The sequence below is a fragment of the Mus caroli genome, chromosome 5, assembly GCF_900094665.2.
Source record: "Mus caroli chromosome 5, CAROLI_EIJ_v1.1, whole genome shotgun sequence".
NCBI lineage: Eukaryota > Metazoa > Chordata > Mammalia > Rodentia > Muridae > Mus > Mus caroli.
This window is the reverse complement of record NC_034574.1, coordinates 123286154-123310457: the sequence shown is the minus strand read 5'-3', so window position 1 is coordinate 123310457 and position 24304 is coordinate 123286154. Positions and strand designations below refer to the sequence as shown.

General features: G+C 47.4%; 1 protein-coding gene across 7 annotated transcripts in view; it reads right to left on the bottom strand.

Annotated features, from left to right (window-relative positions):
• Caln1 (calneuron 1) overlaps nucleotides 1-24304 on the bottom strand; it is a 473529-nt gene that overhangs the window by 371557 nt on the left and 77668 nt on the right. Inside the window, exons 1-2 of one of the 7 annotated variants that reach the window (XM_021163079.2) lie at nucleotides 20911-21558; nucleotides 422-479 (exon numbers count right to left, since the gene is read on the bottom strand). The exons of 3 other annotated variants lie outside the window; for them this stretch is intronic. Coding sequence is in view for 1 of the 4 variants with exons in the window: in XM_021163076.2 (XP_021018735.1) it covers nucleotides 4580-4590 (11 nt within the window). In the remaining 3 variants the exon portion in view is untranslated. Of the gene's footprint in view, nucleotides 1-421; nucleotides 480-4579; nucleotides 4601-20910; nucleotides 21575-22452; nucleotides 22474-24304 lie in introns of those variants that run through there. 3 more of the 7 variants (XM_029477874.1, XM_021163077.1, XM_021163076.2) reach the window with 3 other exon arrangements.

Genomic DNA, 24304 nt, shown 5'->3' with positions numbered 1-24304 from the left:
CTGGAACTCACTCTGTAGCCCAGGCTGGCCTCGAACTCAGAAATCCGCCTGCCTCTGCCTCCCGAATGCTGGGATTAAAGGCGTGCGCCACCACGCCCGGCTTCAGATATTCTTGTATGCAACTGTATGTGTTCCTGTGTGTGCATATGTAGATACTATGTGGAGGTCAGAGGTTAATGGCAGACATCTTCCTCAACTGCCCCATGTTAGGCTAGGCTGGCTAGCTAGTGAACCCCAAGGGTCCTCCTGTCTCTGCTCCCCAGTGCTGGGCTTACAAGTGTACACCACCCTAGCTGGCTTTTTTACATAAGTGCTAGGGATTGAGCCCAGGTTCTCATGCTTATCCAGCAAGCAATTGACCACCTGAGCCATCTCCTCAGCCCCTTATCTGCTCATTTTAAATGGTTAAACTGGGACTCACGTTCATGCATGTAAAAGACCGAGCTCCCTCTCCTTTCCTTTTGAAGATAGATCCTCTGCTGTCCATGCACAGGCCAAACATACAAATAAAGAAAGAAAGAAATACATGCAATTGAAACAAAAACTCAGATAGGCAGTGCCTGAGAAATCAAAGATGTCCTCTGTCTTCCACATGCATACATGCACCTTCACACACATGTACACATGTACCTTCACACAGGTGCACACGCACCTTCACACAGGTGCACATGTACCTTCACACACATGTACACATGCACCTTCACACAGGTGCACATGTACCTTCACACACATGAGCACACATGAGTGCAATCCACACAAGGAATGTCAAATCACCCTACCGTTGCAAAAGAAATTTTCCCTCTGAGAAAGAAATGAAATTCTATTTCCCAGTGATCTGCTTCGCAGTGCTGGCTTGCTTGCTGCTGTTTGTGATTGCATTTTGAGGACTATTTATACAAGCCACTTTCTTTGCCCTCACCTCCCTTTAGTAATAAGGGATGAGCTAGAAACTTAACTCAGTCCCTGAGAGGAGTTTGTGCCTTAAAGGGCCCTAGCATGAATGATAGGATTTCAAGGTTGCTGATGGCTCCTTTATTCATCCATTCAAATTCCCTAATGTGCCCCTTTAAGAAACACCTTGATTTTACCTTGTCTAGACTCCTGCTTCTTTGTCTAAAGAATTCAAAGTACTGAAAGAAGCTGTTCCGTGAAGCCATTCACTTCCTTTCCTTCCTTATCACCCACCTCTCCAGTCAAAGAGGCAGCTACTATTATCTCCATCTTCTACTGTAGAGGAGAGACGATGACCTGAAGAGCACCAATGTAACTTGTTTCTTCCCACATTGATCTCCAGGTCATGTCACTCCAGAACACCAGGTGTTCAGGCCAATCCTCATAGCATTGGCCTCCAACTGAATTAGGGTTTGAACTTGGAATGACCTTCATTGGCCCAGATGTGAGCTATCAGCTTGCTGTTCCAGCCCCAGCAAGCTCTGCTTCAGCATCATGGACTCTAGCCCTCTGAAACTGTAAGCTAAAACAAAACAATACAAAGAAAACAAACAAATAAGCAAAAACCCCTCTTTCTTCTATAAGCTACCTTGGCCATGGTGCATCGTCTTGGCAATGAAAAAGTAACTAACACAGAAGTTTGTACCAGGAGTGGGGTATTAAAGTAACTGATCTGACTATGCTGGTTTGGGGAGGAATATACAAGACTTTGGAACTTAGGCCTAATAGAGTGGTTGAACGCTGTAAACAGAGCTTGACAGGCTACCCTAGTGAGAACCTTCCCATTAGTCACACTGTAGCCATCTTGCTTATCAAATTAACTGTCCTTGCATTGTTACTGCTCCAATTAACCATTTCTTAATTAATAACAGCCTCAGAGTATAGTACTGATGATACTGGCAGCTTGAAATCGCCAAAGGGAAGTCATATTATGCTTCTTATAAGTAAAAAAAAATGGAAGTCATCTGTGTAATAAGGAAAGAATAAAACAATACAATAAGGTGACCCAGAGCAGGGTGAAGATGAATCTCTACCCACGAGACTGAAAAGAGAGACAAATCTGTGGTGTTTTCACTGCTGTAGGTCAAACTACAAAACTTGTGGACATGAATGTAGAAAGGGCAGCTGGACCTGTTGGCACAGGCCAATTGTCCCAGCTACTCATAAGAATTGCAAGTTGAAAGCAAGCATGGGCTACGTAATGTGTCCAAGGCCAGCCTCAGCAACTGAGCCTTTGTGTCAAAATGCAATGTAAGAATCTGGGCTGATTTTTGTAGCTCAGTGTAGTTCAGTGGTATGGTGTTTGTCTAGCAAGCATAAGGCCCTGTATTTGATTCCCAGAGCCAGAAAAAAAATTAAATTTGTGGTTAGAAGAGAAGAAAAGAAAATGTGGTTTTGGTGGCTATCATTATTCTATTGGTAGTTACATTAAATTATGAATTACATTTGATCATAGGATGTATACAAAAGAAAAAATATACATACAAGCTCAGTATGATCTACAGTTTCAGGCATATCCTGGGCATGGGGTGGGGGTTTTAGAACAAATCCCTCAAGGTAAGAGAGGGCTATATGCCTAAATTCCCCCACAGTTCTTTATCCACGTCTATAAAAACAAGTTATCACAGAATCTACCTCACAAGGTTGTTAAAAGGACTAAATGCGCTAGTGTATGGGCATTACTTAGAAAACTCAGCTTATATAACCAAGTGCAGTAGCATCATCCCTAAGCCAACTTTCAAATGCCTCCAAACTGTTCTCTTCTACTTAAAGAGAAAAGGCCCCAACCTGGACCATTAGAGTTCCCAAAGTTTGCCCTCCCCCAACTTCATCACAAGTCAGTTTACAAAGCAAGAAATAGACAAGAAAATGTCCCTGTCACTGGGCATGGAGGTGTATCCCTTTAATCCCAACATTAGGGAGGTAGAAACAAGCAGATGGATCTAAGTGAGTTTAAGGCCAGCCTGGTCTACCTTGAGATCTCAAGACCATCCAAGGCTACATGATGAGACCCAGAAAAGAAAAAAAAAAAAAAACCTCTGTCAATCATTATAGACTCAAGTGTGATAAGGAGAAGGCCCAGTAATTAAAAGTATGTGCTGCTCCTGCAGAGGACCTGAGTTCAAACCCCACATCCAGGTCCAATGGCTTACAACTACTTTTAACCCCATTGCAGGGGGATATGACGCCCTCTGCTGGATTCTGTGGGCACCTGCAAACATGTACACATACTCTCACAGAGACGCACATCCATATAGTTAAAAATAAAATGTTTTTAAAAGACCCCAAAAAGTGGGAGGGAAACTTCTGCTAACTACATTCCATTAGTCATCCCAGGCTGAGCACATCATGGCTGGGTGGCAAATGCCAAAGAGCATCAATCGGAACTGTTCTTACAATGGGCTTGCTATATCTGCAACACCAATTCCTGTATATGTAAAATACTCTTCAAGTCTTTTGATGATGGAAGAAAATATTCGGGGTGGTGAGCACGGTTACTTTGTGCTGAGCCAAGCAGCCTGCAGCAGAGTGTCACCTGTCAATCAGCTATGGATTATCTGCCAAGGTATCAGTTCTAAGCAAAGACTTCGCTGTGCTGAGGTAGGTGAGATGGTTGAAGGGAGAAGATGGGACAATCACAAGTGCAACTCACAGAGATATATGTCTCCAGTCACAGGTACATGTGACGTGACTGTGGTGGTTTGTGTATGCTTAGCCCAGGGAGTGACACTATTAGGAGGTGAGGCCTTATTGGAGTAGGTATGTCACTGTGGGTGTGGACTTTAATACCCTTGTCTTGGCTGCCTGACATAGAGTATTCTGCTAGCTACCTTCAGATGAAGATTTAGGACTTTCAGGTCCTCCTGCACCATGCCCGCCTGGATGCTGCCATGTTCCATCCTTGATGATGATGGACTGAACCTCTGAACCTGTAAGCCAGCCCCAATTAAATGTTGTCCTTATAAGAGTTGCCTTGGTCATGGTATCTGTTCATAGCAGTAAAACACTAAGACAGTGACTGTACCAAAACTCTTCCTGCATGTTTCTGTCTCACAATTCCCCTGCACCTGGAATGGCATCCTCGGGGAGCATCCCCCCAATCTTCCTCACAACTCGCTTACCCTGGTCCATGATGAGCCAAGTTTGATGAGCTCTGGACAAATCACTCTGGGTCTATGGCTTACAACTACTTCACAATGATCCCAGAAGCCCTTCACACGATGCTAAGCACTCTGCCCCTGGCACTGTGTGTGGCCCACCACTACTGTCCATATGGCACACTTTTACTTCTACTCTCCCTGAGACCAAAATTCCCTATCTCCAGGCAACTGTGTCAGACCCTTTGGGGGCGGGGGGTGGGGGGAGAAAGAAATATCCTAGAGCCATGCATCTCAACATTGGCTGCTCCAGAAGGCACACGGAAGAACTAGGTCCCATCTGCCATCCACCTGGGAAGCTTCTGATGTCACTGGTTTTGGGGGTAGGGGACACTAAACCTAAAGTATCCCTGAAATGAGTTGGATTTCCATGTTCAGACAAATTAAAGAACTGCCGGGCTGAAATGTCAGCTAAAGATCCCAACACTGGTGGCTGGGGACGTGGTTTGGGGAGTCCACAGAGTACTCACCGTCCAAGCATGAATAAGCTGGAGTCCTAGAGCCCATGTTTCAAAAGAAGAAGGGTTCTGTGTGTGATGGTTTCTGCTGGTAATCGCAAGGCTGGGTGGGCAGAGACAGGAGGACTCCTGGGGACTTGCTGGCTACCCAATCTAGCCTGCTTGATGAGTTCCAGAGTTATCCTAGGCACTAAGAGCAGCCACACCTCTTCCCTGTACTATAGACTCCAAGGCAGAGAGACAAACTCTCCTCTTCAGGCAAACCTTCTGGGCATGGGATCTCAGGCTAGAACTACAAGAGAATGTGATGGGTCTAGGACAAGTGTGTCTGGCTTTGGTTTCTCTGGTGTATGGAATTTTGAGTCAGCCTGTGTCATAACTCATGGTTCCAGAATGACACTGAAATCCCAGTTTGGACCAAGGAGAGTAGTACTCAACACCAGTTATACTTCCTTTTAATATGTGGGATGCTGGGGCCGGGGCTGGGTTTGGGGCTAAGTTGTAGAGTTTTGCCTAGCATTCATAAGGCCCTGTATGTACCACTTAATCTGGGCATGGCAGCACATGTCTGTCATCCCAAAACTCAGGAAGCAGAAGCAGGAGAATCAAGATTTCAAGCTCATTTATGGTATGATGACAAGTCTGAGAACATCCTAGGATCCATGAGACTGACTCAAAAGCCAATAAGATAAAATATTATGTCCTTCTCCATTGCCCAATAGCCTATGGGGGACCCAAGGGGATTTCATATGGAATTCCAGAAGGCTAGAGAGAACGAAATCTTAATCTCATTGGGTGATAAGAACTAGACAACTTCAAGGTGTCTCTAAAGGCTTCAGGAGTCAGCCATGCTGGAGCTATCAGAGCTCAGAAACACAGTAGCACCACTCAGCAAACTTGAAGGATCTTGATGGGCAAAGAGAATCTTCTGCTTCTTTCACTTTGCCCCCCCAAAGGGCTTGGGAATGAGCACAGCACACAAAACAGGCTTGAAAAATACCATCTCCATCTTGAGAAAAATGCAGTCTGTCTCAGCTTTTAAGTCCCTCAATTTACCTAAATGAAAACCCAAAGAAGTGTTTTGACTGTTTTAACAAATTCAGGCCCAGGGAAGGCGAACACTGTAACAAGTTAGTTACAAATGTTGAAAGCAAGACTTTGTGACTATCCATTGCAGACATACTAACCTGGTATCCTGGGCAACTTACTAGCCCTGATTGAGTCTTTGGTTTTATTGTTTCATTTTTGTTTTGGTTTGTTTTCTTTTGTTTTGTTTGCAGTGCTGGAAACTGGACCTAGAATATCCCACATACTAGGAAGGCACTTTCTCAGCCGCTCCAGGGGCTCTACCACTAAGTCACACTCCCAGCCGCTCCCTGTGGGATTCTAGGCAGGGGCTCTACTACTGAGCCATACTCCCAGCCCCTCACTGGGAGATTCTAGGCAGGGTCTCTACCACTGAGCCACTCTCTCAGACTCTCACTGGGGGATTCTAGGCAGGGTCTCTACCACTGAGCCACTCTCTCAGACTCTCACTGGGGGATTCTAGGCAGGGGCTCTACCACTCAGCCACACTCCCAGCCCCTCACTAGGAAGGGGGTCAACTGCAAACCTAGGTCTGCTTTTTAGTTTTGATTTTAAAACAAGTTCTCAAATCTAGGCTGGCCTTGAACCTACCACCCTCCTGCCATAGCTGACCTAAAAAGGCTTGCATTAGAATTCCTGATGCATCTTTATTTCTCCATCTATAAAATGTAGGGAATAGTAAACACATAAGATAGGGCAGTACTATCTGAGCTGCTGTGATTCTGTGTGCCTTCTTGCTAGATATGGGATGTGTGCTTATGTGCATCCGTAAAAAATGCATCATCAACCATAAATCAGATTTAAAGACAGAGCAACTGATTTTTCAAATGAGCAGCAGGAATGCCAGAGGCTGCAATATAACATCAGTGTGCAGTACAGATGTTTGCGGCTATAAAGATGTTTACACAGTAATTAGGCCTGTTATCAGTACACACAGAGATTACGCTTGTGGAATGAATGAAACTCTCACAAACTGCCCTGCTTTTCATCACATTTGAAGTGCCTTCCTAATTCTTGAGTTTGCTAAAATAAATTCTTTTTCCACTAACAGAATCACAGGTGAGAGGGGAGAAAGGGAAGCCGTGCTGGAGAGTGGACCCACGTGACCAAACACATCACTTAATCCCCATGCTCCTCGTTTCCCCATCTACATCTTAGTGAGATGACAAAGTTCCACTGTAACATGGCATTATCAGTGAGGGATATGGCTCAACCATTTAATGAATGGCCACACGAGCAGGGGAACCTGAGTTGGATCTCTAGAGCCCACATAACATGCAGTCCTCCTAAAGCAAGATGGGAAACAGAGACAGGAAAATTCCAGATGTTTATAGAGCAACGAGGCTGCTACAGGATCAGCAAAGGTAGCATGCATCAAAACAAGGCAGAAGGTAGAAGCTCTACACGTGCACTGTGGCATGTTCACCCTGCAAACACATACATACACACAAATACACACGCACACACATACACATACTCACACATACACAGACAGATAGACAGACAGTGTTCTGGCAAGTTTGCTTTGCAGTGGTAGTTAATTTTGATTGTCAACTCAACGGGATCTAGAATCACCCAGAAGATAAGCTATAAACCTCTGGGCCTGTCTGTGAGAGAGCTTCTAAACTGGCTTAGCTGAGATAGGATGACCCACCTTGAATGAGCTGTGAGCTGAGCACCAGCATCCATCTCTCTCTGATTTCTTGACTGTGGATGCCATGTGACCAGCTGTCTCACTGTCCTGCCGCCATGCAGGACAGTGATGGATGGGACCCTCAAACTGAACACAATGGCAAACCCTTGCATCCTTAAGTTGCTTTTGCCGGATATGCTGTTACAGCGACAAGAAAATACACATGCAGTCTTTGTTCCCTTGAGCAAGAAACAATGTGCATGTCATAATCCACTCTTCTATTGCTGTGATAAACATCTCAACCTTTCCTTGGAAGGAAAGGATTTATTTAGCTTACACCTTATGGTCCATCATCCAGGGATGCCAAAGTGTGAACTCAAACCAGTAGCTTGATGCACAGACTCCAGAGGAACACTGGTTACTAACTTATTCCCCATAGCTCACTCAGTTGTCTTTCTTATATAGCCCAGGCCCACCTTCCCAGGGATGGTACCACCCACAGAGGGCTTGGCACTCCTATATACACCACAGAGGCTGGAGCAATGTTGCAGTGGCTAAGAGCATATGCTAGTCTTGAAAAGGACCTGTGTTCAGTTTGCAACATCCACGTGGTAGCTCACAATCATCATAACTCCAGATCCAGGGGATCCAGCATTCTCTTCTGGCCTCCCTGTATGCTAGGCATGCATACAGTGTATGTATATACGGTCAGGCTAAACACTCATACACATTAAATTAAAATAGGAGAGAGAGACAGAGAGAGAGACAGAGAGACAGAGAGAGACAGAGACAGAGACAGAGACAGAGACAGAGAGACAGAGAGAGAGAGACAGACAGAGAGAGAGAGAGACACAGAGAGAGACAGAGAGAGAGACAGAGACAGAGAGAGAGAGAGACACAGAGAGAGAGAGACAGAGAGAGAGACAGAGACAGAGAGACAGAGACAGAGAGACAGAGACAGAGAGACAGAGAGAGACAGAGAGAGAGAGAGAGANAGACAGAGACAGAGAGACAGAGAGAGACAGAGAGAGAGAGAGAGAGAGAGAGAGAGAGAGAGAGAGAGAGAGAGAGAGAACCGCAGAGACTTGCCTATAGGTTAGTCTGATAAAGACCGTTCTTTAATTGAGGTTCCCTTCTAGCCAGCACAGTGAGTAATTAAACAAAGTTGGGAAAGGAGAATGGCAGTTTGTATGTGCAGTCTCTCCCGTGGACACATGTGTTCAACAACAGTGAATCTCTGGAACAGAGAACCTAGGTGGTAGACATAAGCCACTAGGGCACGCCTTGAGAATTACAGTCCCATCAAGCTGTTTCTTGATCTGCCAAAGTGTGAGAGCAAGACAGCCTGGAAGACCCACTGCCATCCATCAGCTCCAGCCACAATGCTCTCCCTGCTGGGCTAGGTTGTTCCTCTGGACAGAGCACCAAAATAAACTGCTCCTGTCCAGTGCTGGGTCAGAATCCAGGAGGGAACTGCTGGACTGCAGAATGAAAGTCCACTCTAACACCACCTGGAATATGTACACTGAGTTTGGTCATGAGGTCTGATGCAGGAGACCCTGTCCTCGTTGGGCTTCTGCTTCTGTGATACATCACTCTAACCAAAAGCAACTTAGAGGAGAAGGGGTTTGTTTCATCTTCTATCCCCATGTCACAGTCTATCATTGAGGGGAATCAAGGCAAAAACCTGAAAGAAAGCCTACTCGTTATTCCAGAAAGCATTACCTCTATCCAAGGAACTTGCTCACACCCAAGGACGTACAACAGAAACTATGAGGGATGCTGTGTGCTACCTTGCTCACACACTCAGGCTCAGCTAGCTTTCTTATACAGCCTAGGCCCACTGGCCTTAGGAACAATGCCACCCATAGTGGACCAGGCCCTCTATCAGTTAACAATCAAGATAATACCCCACAGCCATTGCCACAGGCCAATCTGATCTGGTCAATTCTTCAACTGAGTTTTCCTCTTCCTGGATAACTTATTTTTGTAACAACCTGATAATAAAAATTAACCAGCACACCTCCAAACTGGATGTGTCCTGAGACTACAGATAGGTCATCCAAAAATATACCCACATTCCAAGTAACAAGCACTCTATTTTTCTCCTCCTGTTTCCCAAAGATAGTACTCCACCATAATAAATATGTCACCAACATAATTAGCTTTACCGTCTAATTTGTTTTCCTATTGCCAAAGTTTTGTTAATGAAAAAGTGCCAATGATTTGTAGTCACGATACCAACTTTGGGGCTCCTGTACTAGAACAATAATGTGTAATGTTCAGAGATGACTTTTTAATGAATATTTAATTGCTCTATTCTTTATAAGTATAAATTATGCTTTCAGTAAACACTGTGAGTACTAAGAAGGCAAAATTTTCACCTTTCTCTGTTAAGTTGTGCTGGTAAGTTCCCTAGCAATTCGTTTAAAGGATGGAAAATGATCTGTGTTTCACACTTTTATTGGGGGGGGGGATTCCAAACAGTGATTTGGGGGGAAGTAACTTGTTATACCAAACTTCTAAATCAATGGAATCGATGTATGAGGAGTTTTTAAAGAGTTTATTTTTTTAGAAGTATGTGTGTATGTCTATATAGGGATATGAGCCTGTGAGTGCAGGTGCCCACAGAGCCTAAAAGATCCCCTGGAGCTGGAGTCAGAGGCCGTTGTGAGCTGCCTGATGTGGGTGCTGGGAACCAAGCTGAGGTTTTATAGAAGAGCAGCAAGTGCTCTTAGCCACTGAGCCATCTCTCCAGTCCCAAGATGTGAGGATTTTAATATGCACACACACACACACACACACACACACACACACGTTCGCACACACACTCACATGAAATATTAATGGTCTGGAGGGTGAACAATTAGAAAGGCACTTTTGTTTCTTAATGTAACATCTCGATATTTCTTAATTTCTTAGGTCTTATTTCTAACGTCTTAATTTCTATTTAAAAGCAAAAGAAGGCTTAGATTTTAAAAGAGTTTCTGAAAACTCAGGCTGCTGGGTAATCTGGGTGTGGTGGAGTCAATCTGTAATCAATCCCAGCACTTGGGAGATGGGGGAAGCAGATGGGTCAAGTTCAGTTGTAGCTGCTCGAGGTAAACCTAGACTATTAGAGAGCCTGTCTCAAACAAACAAGCAAGCAAACAAAAAACGTAAGAAAGTAAGTAAGATTGTTGAAGTGGGAATGGTGGGTTATACCTGTAATCCAAGAACTCACAAGCCAAGGCAGGAGGATCACAAGTTTTATGTCAGTCCATGCAACATAGCAAGACCCTGACTCAACAAAAGGTGTGTGTGTGTGTGTGTGTGTGTGTGTGTGTGTGTGTGTATGTGTGTGTGTTTGTGTGTGTCTACCTGTTTATGTTCATTCCTGTGCTATCCTTCCTCAGGTTTTTGTCCACTTTGTCTTTTGAGAGAGGGTCTCCCACTGACCTGGAGGACAGTCTGGCTAACCAGGGAGCCCCTGACAGCTTCCCATCTCCAGGTCCTCAGCAACCATGACTACAGGTGTGCTCCACTGGACCCAGCTTTTTCACTCGAGTTCTGGAGTTGAACTCAGGCCCTCCTCCTTAGAAAGCAAGCATTTTGCCAACTAAACTATCCTCCCAACGTAAAAGGAGTTTACTTCCTGAACTAAAAACTTTCCCTAAAAAGATAAAATAAAACAAATGACCATGCATCGGGAAGCCCCGGGGAAAATCAGCATTGCATCATGTTTCCTAATCAGAACCATGGGATTTTGACATTAAAATTTCAGAACAGAGCTAACTGGGTGGCTCAGTGGGTAAGAGCACTTGCTATGAAAGCAAGAGGACCTGGGTCCAAATCTCCAGTACCCACTTAAAATCTGGGAACAGTCACATGTGCACCTGTCACCCCAGAGCTGTTAGATGAAGACAGGTAGAAGCTATGAGCTCTCCCGGCCAGACAGCCTCCTCTGGTTCAGACCCTGTCTCAGAAACTAAGGCAGAGAGCAATAAAGGAAGGGGTCTGATGTCTTCTGGCCTCTACATAGGTGTACATGATGAATACCCATAATAAAGTACATACATACAACAGGTGCACATGTGGGCACGCACACATGCACACAGACGCACACGCGCACACACACACACACACACACACACACACAAACACTCACACACACAAATATATATTTCTTAAAAGAATTTAACAGAGGTCAAGAGTGATGGCTCATGTGTACCCTCTACCCTTGGAGAGTGAGGTATGGAGGATTACCGCAAGTTCAAAGTCAGCCCGGACTACATAATAAGACCCTGTCTCCCCTGCTGCCAAACAAAAGAATTCCAAATACTTTTCCAATTGTAAGGGAAGTGTATATTCATTTTGTACATTCATTTTCTCCATTTTATGCATGTGGATGTTTTGCCTGTATGACTGTGTGGGTACTCCTGGTGCCCACGTTAGTCGGAAGAAGGTATCAGATCCTCTAGAACTAGTGTTGTGAGCTGCCTTATAGGTGCTGGGAACTGAACCCCAGTCCTCGACCAGAGCAACAGGTGTTCTTAACCTCACAGCCATCTGTCCAGCCCCTATATTCATTATCAAAACAACAAAATAAACTCTCAGTCATTCACAGTACCCCCATCACTAGGCAAGCTTGGTTAACATTTTCGGTTTATTTCTTCCCATTTGTTCTTTTATGCTGTTTTTTTTTTTCCTAACAGAACTGAGATTGTACTACAAATGCATCTTTTTTCTGTCCCCACATTTAATTGGCACACTAGAAATCACTAAATTAAGGTCAGCAAAGCATTTTCTCTCCATCTGTCGCATACCGATCCCGTATTTCGCTGCTAACAGATACAGGCTGGGTTTCCTGGAGGAAGGGGATGTGTGCAGGATGCCGGGGGAGCTTGGGAAAATACAAACTGGGAGAGCTGAATGTTGGTGGCACAGGCCTGCCATGCCAGAATTTGGGAGACTGAGCCAGAATCATTGTGAATTCCAGAGCACTCTGAGCTACAGAATGAGATCCTCCCTGCCTGAAACAGACAAACAAGGGCCAGGGTAAGAACACTTGCTGAGCAGTGGGAGAGCTGAGTTCAAATCTCCAGCATCCATGTAGAAAGCTTGATGTAGGTCTGGTGCCACAATGTATGGTTCTACTGTGTGTGTGTGTGTGTGTGTGTGTGTGTGTGTGTGTGTGTGTGTGTGTGTGTGTGTGTGCAAGTGCATGGGGTGGGGATGGACAGGAGTGTCACTGAGCGTTTCTGGCTTCCAGTCAAGCTCCAGCTTCACTTAGCCCAGTGGTTCAAAACCTTCCTAACGCTACAACGACCCTTTAATATAGTCCTCATGTCATGGTGAGCCCCAACCATAAAGTTATTTTTGTTGCTACTTTACTAAGTGTAACTTATGCTAACTGTTATTTTAGTGTCAACTTTGCTACTGTTGTGAACCATTATGTAAACCTCTGACAACAGGACATCTGATATGTGACCCCAGTAAAAGGGTCACCCAACCCTCCCAGTTGAGGGAGGCACTGAGTTAGAGACACTCTCTCAAATAAGGTGGAGACTGTCAAAGCAGGACACACAACATCCACCGGCTCCCTCACACATGTGAACATAAAGCACATGCATGCATACACATACACAGGTTCCCTCACACATGTGAACATACAACACATGCACACACACACATACACAGGCTCCCTCACACAAGTGAACATACAACACATGCACACACACACACAACTATCACATGACCCAGCCTACAACTCCTACATATATACCAAGACTCTTAAGAACAATATAATCACAATAGCCAAGACACGGAACTAGTGAGCTGCCCACCAACGGAGGAGTGGGTAAAGAAAACCCAACGCCTCACAAGAGACAGCTATATCAGGGTCCTTTCAGCAAAATCTTGCTGGCGTATGCAATGGTGTCTGCGTTTGGTGGCTGATTATGGGGAGGGTATAGGGGACTTTCGGGATAGCATTTGAAATGTAAATGAAGTAAATACCTAATAAAAAATTGGAAAAAAGAAAACCCGACGCACAGATTCAGTGGTGAACAAGTTGGAAATGTCACTTTCGTGAAAACGAAGTTAAGCCTCGGCAAGATAAGCACCGTGTTTCTCTCATTTGTAGAGCCTAGAGTTTATGGGGATATATAAAACAATTGCTATATATTGTATAAAAGCAGAAGAGAGACCAAGGGAAGGAAGGAGGCTCAGGAGGGAGAAAATGGGAACAAGAGAAAAAGAAGAGGGTATGGGGTGAATATGGTCAGAGTGCACAATGTGTGTGCTGTCACTACACACCAATTACAAACACAACGAAGAGGCTAGTCAAGGTGGCTCGGGTGGTAAAGTTGCTCACAGCCGAGCCTGATGATCTGAGTTCAATCCCTGGGTCTCAGAAGGTGGAAGGAAAGAACGTACTCCTGAAAGCAAACCTCTGACTTTTATACACACACACACACACACACACACACACAAAACATACACATATGCATACATACACAATAACTAACTGAATGTTTTAAAATCATAAAGAATAATAAATAGCCACAGTCCTGTCACAGACCCTGTTTAAAGTTTTCCTGAGCCTCCTCCTAACTCAGCGTCAACTCCATATGCTGAACTGGTTCTTGGCCTCTCTAAAGTCATGCTCGGTTCCACCAGCCTACCTTCTCTTCATCAAACACACCCAGCTCAGCCCGACCACAAGACCTTTGCACGCTCTGTTCCCAGGTGTCCCACAGCTCTTTCTTCTGTGGCTTCAATTCCATTGTCAGTGTAAATGTCTCCCCAAGAAGACGCTTCTTGCCCACCTAATCTTAAATAGCCCTTGCAATTCAATGATATCCTGCTATATTTTATTTTATTTTATAAGATAGAGTCTCCCCCATGAAGCTCATGCTGGCCTGGAACTTGCTCTAAAGCCCAGGCTGACTTCAAACTCACAACCATCCTGCCTCAGCTTCCCAAGCGCTGGGATAGTCAACGTGTGCTGCCACACCCTGCTTCTGTAATTTGACATCTCTATTTTACCTCGTTCTTTGTGCCTTACACCTCCAGAGCACGAGAGCACCGCCTCTGGCTGATGAACTCACGATTTTCCCGCAGAGCTTGAAAGAGATGCTTTGTACTCGGGAGCTGGATGAATGAAGGAGACTTGAGTGCCTGGATTTGACCGGCATAGGATAAAGCAACCTACTTTAACTGGCCACATTCATAGCGGTAGAGATTCCCTAATGAGATGTTTGAAAATAGGTCACTACCTTCTCCCACAGTCTAGGCCTGGGGAACAGCTCGCAGCCTTGTCTATGGGAAAACAAACCAATTATGTAGTCTTGGTAAGCCTAGAATACTGCTTCACCTGAACCAGCCACCCACCGGTCTTGGTTACATTAGACCCTCTTCTGCCTCCTTTGTCAAACGAAATTAGTAAAGGTGGCTCGATGGTGCCCAGCCTGCCTGGAAGCCCACGACTCAGGAGGTGGAGGCAGGAGGATCAGGAGTTCAAGGTCATCTTCCGATACACAGCTGAGTTTGAAGTCAGCCTGATCTACTCAAATGAAGAAAAAGAGGAAGGGAAAGAAGAGGGGAGAGAGGGAGGGGAGGAGAAAGATAAAAAAGGAAAGGGGAAAGGGAAAAGAAATTTAAAAGGAAATTAGAAATTGTTCCAGAAAATGACTTCTTACATCCGTGACCTTTAAGAAACTTAACCCCTAGCCAAATATTGCTATCAGTTGTGCCCTTGAGCGTTACTCGTTCAGAACAATCACCCGGTCATCACCTGTGCAAAAGAGGCTGGGCAGGAGTTGCTGGGATGTCTGAATGGGGAAAGCATTCGCCAAACAAGCATAGAGACCAGAGTTCAGATCCACAGACCCCATTAGAATGCTTGGTGGGTGGGTCGAGCCATCCATAATTACAGCACTTGGAATACAGGAGACCCTCTTCCAGCTTGACTAGCCTAGTCAGTGAGTGCTGGGTTCAATTGAGAGGCCATGCTTCAATGAATAAAGGTTTAAGAAATCAAAACAAAACAAAACACACCAGCTGGGCGTGGTGGCGCACGCCTTTAATCCCAGCACTCGGGAGGCAGAGGCAGGCAGATTTCTGAGTTCAAGGTCAGCCTGGTCTACAAAGAGTGAGTCACAGGACAGCCAGGGCTATTCAGAGAAACCCTGTCTCGAAAAACAAACAAACAAACAAACAAACAAAAAACCCTTGAGGAAGACTGCAAAAGAAAAATCCGCAGGACCTCCACATGTACCTGTATGTATGCCCACCTACACATCTCTCTCTCACACACACACACACAAAATAGTGGAAAAACAGAGCAAGGTTGAAACCATTTGCTTCCACTCAAATACAGGAAGCTCCAGACAGCTCTAGCCTCCAGCTCCCACAGGTGCCAAGCTAGCTCTCTCCAAGCTTGTCCCATCCTAAGAGTTCCGGTCAGCCCTTGCAGGACAGGCTGACGAGCTGAGTTCAATCCTTGAGACCTACCTTGTAGGAGAAGAAAACAGACTCTGCTGAGCTCCATATATACCCCATGGCTCAAGCATCCGAGCACATGCAAAAAAAAAAAAAAAAAAAAAAAAAAAAAAAAAAAAAAAAAAAAAAAAAAAAAAAAAAACAGACAGACAGACAGACAACCACAGGCTCAGCAATTAAGATCACTAAGTGCTCTTGCAGAGGACCGGAGTTGGGATTCTAGCTCCCTTGCCAGGTGGCTCACAACCACCTGTAACTCCTGCTCCAGAGGGATCTGATGCCTCTGGCATCTCAGGGTGCCTGTATTCACCTGCATAAATCTCCACCTAGACACACAGGCAGTCTATGTGTGGAAAGCTGATGTTCCTGGCTTTGCATAGGTCTCAGGCACAGCCCCTCAGGCTTGGTCTGGTCCACAGCATCAGAAGATAAGCATCCGGTCCTCTGTTTTTTCCCCTTCAGAGACACATCTCTCAGTATCACTGAAGGCCTAATGGAGAAGTGCGTCCTAACCAAAGACTTCTGCTTATCCACCAGCCTTTTCTCTGCTTAACCTTTAAGCTCAAGAACTCCAAATGACCCCTTGCTTTCTAATACTGTATTTTGGCTTTAGAGGTTTGGGACAGGGTCTTCTATATTCCAGGCTGGCCTCAAACTCTAAATGTCATTTAGGATGACCTTGAATTCCTGATCTTCCTGCCTCTGTCACCGCTTTCCTGAATCCTGAGACTAATTGTGCACCACCGAATGCCATTTCCGAAGTGCTGGAGAACTAACAGGGCTCCGAGTATGCTAAGCAAGTGCTCTACCAACTGAGCCATATCCCCAGCCTATGTGGGATGCTTAACAATTAAAAAGATAAATCACTTTGAAAACCCCAGGTTAGAAGCAGCCATTGCATTTGGAGTCTCCTCCTTTCTGGCTGCACTGAGAATCAGCCTCCACCGGAGCCTTTGATCCAGGGAGGATGGCTTCATTGCTTGAGCATCAGGGAGCATGCTGTCTTAAAAAATCCCACAGACAACTGCTGGGTTGCAATCATGAGCAGAGATTACAGAGTCTGACTACCGGCATTTAAGCCTCCAGTGAAGGGCAAAGACAGGCCACCCATCCTGTACCTGGGTGGAATGATCTACAATAATAACGACAGAGAAGGAAAGGGAGGAGAAGAGGGGAAGGAAAACCAGAGGGGGAAGGAGAAGGAAGGAAAAGGAAGAGGAGGAAGAGGAAGAAGGAAGGAGAAGAGGAAAAATGAAAGGGGGAAGGAAGAAGAGAGAGAAGAAAAGAAAGAAGGGAGAGGCCTAATTGGGCCGAGAATGCGGCTCAGTTGGCACGGGGGTCTGCCAAGCACACACAAAGTCTCAGGTTCCATCCCCAGCCCTGTATCCATGGGGCAAAGCAGTACATGCCTATCTTCCCAGCACTCAGAGACTGAGGCAGGAAGGTCACACGTTAGAGGCCAGCCTGAGCTACAAGTCAGATCTTATCTGGAGAAAAAAATAATAATAAAGTAGGATGGGGCTTAAATATCTGAAGCTCATCATCAGAATTACCTCATAAGAACCAGCTCCCCGCCTTTACCCCACCCAACGCCAACACAAATAATGCCTGTCACTACAGTAATGGGTTGGCACGCTCCCCACAGGACACATGGCTCTCGTGCCAGTAACCCTAAAATGCAGTGGCTCCCCCAAGCACACATGCCATGCTAAGGCAATTTCTAAGCTAGGTATGATAGCATAGATCTATAATTCCAGCTCTGGAGAAGTGGAGGCAGAAGAATGTAGAGTTCAAAGCCACCCATCCTACACAGAAAAGCAGAGATCCGCCGGGAGCCACGTGAGACCCTGTCTCAAAGAAAAGGAAGGGAGGAAGAGAAAGAAGGAATTCTAAATTGGAACCCTGCCCTACCCTGTATTTTAAGCTCTAATGAGGAGATAAATGATAAATTCAAAAGAGTGGCTATTGGGCTGGGGAGAGAGTTTTGTCTGTAAATGGCTAACTGCACAAAGATGACGCTATGAGCTTGAGCCAGGCGTGGCAGCACACACTTATAATCCCAGGGATGGGGAGGAAGAGCCTGGAGGATCTCTGGGGCTTCAGGCAGAGACTAGAGGAGCCCTAGGGCTTCATAAGCCAGCCTCACAAGCACTAGGGATGAGCACACACATTCACACATATACATACACCTACACACACATGCACACACACACATATACACCAATAACATAATAATAAACAATAAATGTTAAGAATTTAAAAAAAAAAAGTCCAAGACAGACAGCACCTGATCAATGACAGACAAGACTGACCTCGGGTCTCCACACCTGTGCACAAATACACTTACACCTGCACACACAAAAATACAGAGAGAACGAAAGAACGAAAGAAAAGAAAAGAAGAAAGAAAAGAAAAGAAAAGAAAAGAAAAGAAAAGAAAAGAAAAGAAAAGAAAAGAAAAGAAAAGAAGGAAAGAAAGAAGGGAGGGAAGGAAGGAAGGAAGGAAGGAAGGAAGGAAGGAAGGAAGGAAGGAAGGAAGGAAGGAAGGAAGGAAGGAAGGAAGGAAGGGGCCAGCAGATACCTTCTACCCTGTCCGGCTGCCCACTCTTATCTACCAAGAGGAAAGGGGTTCAAGGATTCCCATTAGGACTTAACTGTGAGTTTTCTCAGTGATACCAGCTGAATTAAATTATTTTGTTGTTGGTTCATTTGTTTTGAGATAGGGTCTATGTGACTGGCTGACTGACTGATTGATTGATTGATTGATTGAGAGTCTCACAATGCAGCCCAGCCTAGCCTCAATCCTCCTGCCTCAGCATCATAGGTGCTGAGGTCACAGACCTTAGCCACCAGCCCTGGCTACTTATTCTCTTCCTACAAACGACTCTACATCACACTGTCAGTGAAGGCTGGGTTGGTGACAACTTTCAGGCTCAGAAAAGAGGTGGCATTTTAGTGAACAATCCTAAAACAATTTGAAAGGTGCCCCCCCCCAGCTGCTTCGATTAAACCACACAAGCTTCAAATGACTCTGAAAAGGCCACCTTTCAGAAGCCACTCAGCTCATGACCAGCCTTGGGTATCTGCCAGGACCCCGTGCACTGCTCAGAGAAGTAATGAACAGTCTCCATGACCTGAACACCATGGGAGGATGCTAAACGAGGCACAGCAAGGGAGCTGCCAGCCCAGGAGAGACCTATGACTTCAGCCAACACCTCACAGTGCAGAATTAGCGAGTACAAGCCAACGGTAGGAAGTGGGGACTTCACTCAGTGGTGGAACACTCCTAGGAAACAGATACCCAACATTGGGTGTCATCCCCAGTAATGCCAAAGAGAAAATAAGATAAATAAAATCAGGGGGAAAAAAGATGGTTCAGTGGTCAAGAGTGCTTGCTGCTCTTGCAGAGAGGACCTGGGTTTGGTTCCCAGGGCCCATGTCAGGTGGCTTACAAATACACTGTAACTCCAGCTTCAGGGAGATTCTGTGCCTCTGGCCTCCAACACACACACACATATACACACATACACACACACACACACACACACACACCAAATAAATAAGAAACTAATAAATAACAATAACAACTCACATTGATTGTTACCATACCACTGATGCCCACCTTGCATTAATTAGTTAGTTAGTTAGTTAGTTAGTTAGTTAGTTAAAATGTTAAATCACCACCTCCAACAACCCCAAGGACAGCCGGAGTGGTGCTCTGTGGACAGCATGTCTTGCACTACCCTGTAAGACAATTCATACCAAGCAGCTTCACAACCTATGCTTAGCTCCGATGAGTGTGTGTGTGTGTGTGTGTGTGTGTGTGTGTGTGTGTGTGTGTGTGTGTTTAAAGTTGATCTTTGAGACTGGGAGACAGCAGTTAGATGCAGAACACGAGTCCCTCCACGTGCACAAAAGCATAGGGTTAGAACAGTGCCCCGTTGTCTCTCCTGGTCTTGGTAACTCTGCAGTTCAGACTGCACTGGGCCACTGCAGAACGTAGTTAAGACCACAATTTATCAGACTTCACAGCCACACGCTACCGACTCTTGGCTGCTATATTGTGGACCCAGGAATGTCTCCTTTTTATGTAAAAACAATAAAAAAGAATAGTCTGGGGCCTAGGGATGGCGCCCCAGTCTTGGCACCTAAGGAACTGCATGCAGGCACAGCTACCCCTGGAGGTAAGGAATGAGGCGCAAATGGGATCTCTCACAAACTCCTCGGGCAAAGGAACAGCTTGGAGAAGAAACACCGGGATGGGGGCCGAAGATGCACGTGTCCCACACTGTGGAATCAAACCGCAGCGCTCAGTCCTGGCTTAGCACCATTTGCTTGTGGGTCAAAGTATCCTCGGGTCCTCCCTGAGGCAAGACTAGAACTACCTGCTGCTGCCCAGGCGCCCTCAGACCAAGTCTGAGGAAGTTCACTCCCTGAAGCGCTGGTCTGGGGAAGCTGGGCACCCAGGCAAACCTGGCTTGCGCTAGAGAGGCGGAGTGTCTACCTCTGCCCTGGATCTGGATTAGTTCCAAAGCTTGACACCCAGAGGTCCCGGTGGAACTGCCTGAGGCCTCTAGGGTCACCCCATGTGCTCCAAGACCACCGATCCTCCCCCAAGGAAGCGAGCATCGGGGTGGGAAGATGGAGATGGAGTGATCCATACCTCCCACCTCCCTAGATAGATCGCCATGACTCCAGCTTCCCGGAGACCAGAATGCCACCAAGGACTCCCACTTAGGCTGCGATGCGGATCGGATCCCCGACACCCAAAGCTCCCTTTTCCCACAACCTGGGTGTCCCCGGGGGCGCGCAGCCCGGTGGCCACTAGCACCCAAGACTCCACGAGCTGGGCACAGTCCCGGGATTCCCACGAGTGTACCCAGGCCCTTCTGCAATTCCAGCGCTCCTCACCCACCCTAAGCATGAAGAGAGATCAGGATGGTTCGGGTGACACCCCGGCCCCGAGAGGTGGGGTGCTAAGAGCGGGGCCAACAGGTCCAGGAGGCGCTTGTGGGCAGCACACCCGCCCACTCCGAGACTCGCTAGGGTAGGGGCATCCGGGGAAGGGACCATTGAAGCAGCGAGGGAGGCAACGATGCAGGGAGGATGCAGGATAAAGACTGGGAGAGAGCATCACTCACCTCTCCTGGAGCCGGAGCTCCGCTGCCCGGCAGCCCAGGCACCTCCTCCGAGGCCCGCAGGGAGGGGGCGACGCGAAACCGAGCGCTCAGGCTGGCGCTCACATGCGTCCCCGCGCGGGCATCCTTCCTCTCCGTAGCCGGCTCCCACGGCGTGCCCCCACTCTGGTTCGGAGGCCGCTTTGCCCAACCCAGCGGCACCCGGGTGCCTGGCGCGGCGCGAGTCTTGCCTTTCCCTTGAGTCTCACAGCTGGGCTGTGCAGAGCCCGCGATGATCTAGGCTGCTCCTTTCTCCCCTGTCCTTGTCCTCGCCTCCCGTCTGGGGGAACGTGCGCCCCGCACCCCCTGCACCGCTCTCGCCTCTACCCCTCCCTCGCCCGCTGGCCGCGCGGGCTTAGCCCATGTGCGCGGCTGCCTCCTCGCTGCGCCCGGGAGCCCAGTGGCCGAGGCCCCGCCGGAGTTACGCGCCCCAGAAACTCCATGCAGCTCCGGCCTCCTCCCCAGTGCCTCCCCGGTTCCTCCAGAGGAAGAAGCCTAGCGGTCTCTAGCAAGGAGATCCCCCCTACCACTCTTGGCTTCTTCCTCCCACCGAGCCTGGAGCCTGGATGCTGGACTTGGCCACCCCAGTCTCTCTTCGCTTTTCTCCCAGGATTGGGGACCTCCCACCCCCACCCCCAAAGCCTCTCCAATGGCTCCCTCCGTTTCCAGGCAGCGCAACCTGAGGAACGCCTCGGTGCGCGCGCACTCACACTCACTCGCTCGCTCGCTCTCTCACACACATGCACGCTGCACACACAGGCAGACACACGCGGGGGGCGAGCTGCAGCTTAGCAGCCGGCCCTCTTTCCTCTCCTCCCCAAAGAAGCTGCCCACGTTCACACTCGCCAATTGCTTGCTTCTCTCTATTAAACACCTCAGCCCCAACCCAAGCACGCCCACCCCTACCTTAACTCCTTCTTCCCCGATGCCCACAGTTACACCTGAGTCCCCAAATGCCATGGGGGAGGAGGAGGAGGAGGTGTCGACGGAAAGGCTGGTAGTCAAAACCAGGGTGAGAGCAAAATGCTGTGAGCCGTCCCTTCGCTATGTCTACGAAGGGCATAAGCACACACACCTCTCATCCCGCGTCCCTAGAGCCTCAGAACATGTGGCCCGTCCCCACTTCTACCAAGGTCATAGTATAGATTCCATACGAAAGAATGGGTACCTACCTTGACACAAGATGTGGGGTTGAAACTTCACAGATTGTTTGCAGCCTAACCTGGGGCTGACTTCCCAAGTCTACACCCAGAGAGAATCCTGGTCTCCCTTGACTCACTTGAAGGGCAACAATTAGCTTAGAGTCACCACTTAGCTTTCTGGGGGACCATCTTGAACGGCAGTTCAAGTGTCCAGCTGCTAACAGGATACATCTTGCTACCAAGGGTAGTCTTATCAAGAAAAAGATCAAAGTAACTAGTCACCTACCCCCGCCCCCAGCCCCCAGAGGGCTCTCATAACCCCTTCCTGCTCCTGATAGGGTGAGCCAGAGAGAGAACAACCCACCTGGTTGGCACTAGCTTTTCTGGTATCTCCCTTTTATCCGAGCTTCCAGGGTCTTATCTCCCTATGAGGACCATGAATCTCAGCAGCCTACACTGTCAGCATCAAAGATGTGGAGAAATTTCTTGCTCCAATCAGGAACAACCCGTGGAAAGTCATCTTTAGCGTTTCTTCCAAAAAGCTCAGCCACCACCTCTCCGTTGGCTGGTCCTGCTGCCAAGGGAGTTTGGGCACTGGCAGCCAGTCATCCAAGTTAATCAGGATCCCCTCCCTGTCTATGCCTCCTGGCCTGCCGCCTGAGCTGCAGGGTTTCTTGAGTCCCCGGCACACTTGCTACTGTTGGCACACCTTTGACATTTAAGATTTCTTAGCCCACGATAGTCCTATCTTTTCATGTCCCAGCCTTCCCTCTCAAATTGTCTTAGAGGCTTCTTGGGCCACCAGGTAAGCTGTGTGTGTTTGTTTCACAGATGTGTGTGGAAGGGGTTGCCATAAAGAGTGAGAAAAGAATCAGGTGTGGTGGGGCATACCTGACCTCGCAGCACTGAGGAGGTAGAGGCAGGATAATCTGGAATCAGTGAGTTTCCAGGACAGCCTGAGCTTGGTGGTCTGGGTGGGGGGGGGGGGGGGGGGGAGGGCGGGGGGGGGGGGGGGGGGGGGGGGGGGGGGGGGGGATGTCAGGGAGTGGGGAATACAGTGGGGAAGGGGGAAATCTCAGTATATATTTGGGTAAGAATCACATTCTTTTGCGTGAGGGTGTATGGGAGCACATGTGGAGGCTAGAGGACTCTTTGGATATTCTCAGTCACCATGTGCCCTGTTTCTTTTTTGAAATGGGTTCTTGCCATTTTTGACTTGTAGGCTACACACTGATTGGCCAGAACACCTGGGAGTCCCTGTCTCTGCCTCCCCAGTGCTGGCAGTACAAGTATGTAAGGGGTACCCACCCAGTTTTTTTGCATGGGTTCCTGGGTTAGAAGTCGGGTACCCCCTGGACCTGAGAACCTGCTATGTATCTCCTTTGAGAGTATCTCCCTATTTAGTCCGGCCCTGAACTCCCAGGGTCACCCTGCCTCAGCCTCTTGGCTTCCAGAGTGGCCGGTACGGATCATCATTCCCAGCTGAAAGCAGTGTCTTCTTCTAACAGTCTGTAGCCCTTTTAAGAAATTCTCTTTCAGGATGGACTTACAGACCAGCAAAACTCACTGGCAAGACAGCAAGGCTATCCACACACAGGGAGTTCCGGGGGAAGGGGGTGTGAGAGGGTGAAGATTGAGCTACATGACCAGTGTATTCAAAACTTCTCACTCTGTCCCCTCTACCCCCTGCCTATGGACAAATTATTTGTTCTGTCTGAATCTTGCTGTCCTCATCTGCCAAATGGGAACAATACTGACATCCACCCCCTTTGTAAAGATTAAATGCCACCCTGTGAAATAGCAGTATCCTGGGGTCACTCAGCTCCAAGCCTACAGTAAGCTTCAACAAACATGGGCCTTTGTCACTATGTCGTGAGAATTCTTACCCTGGGCACATCTGCCCCCCTCTTCATAATGTCCCCCTTGGTAAAACAGTTCCCCCAGAATTCACCCCGGGAACCAGTGACATTATTGGGCTTTCTTACAAAGCATGAATGGGAAATTACTGACAAGAGTGTGGGTGGCCCCAAAACATACTGGAGTCTTCACCCAGCTTGGACAATGATTTCCATACAACTGTACATATATATGGAGTGCCTTAATTAACCTTTTCTAGACTATGTACCCTAGCATAGCGCTTCTCAACCTTCCTAAAGCTATCTTTGCCCCTCCCCCCCCCCAAGACTTAATTCAGAAAGTTCAGTTTTAGGTGTACC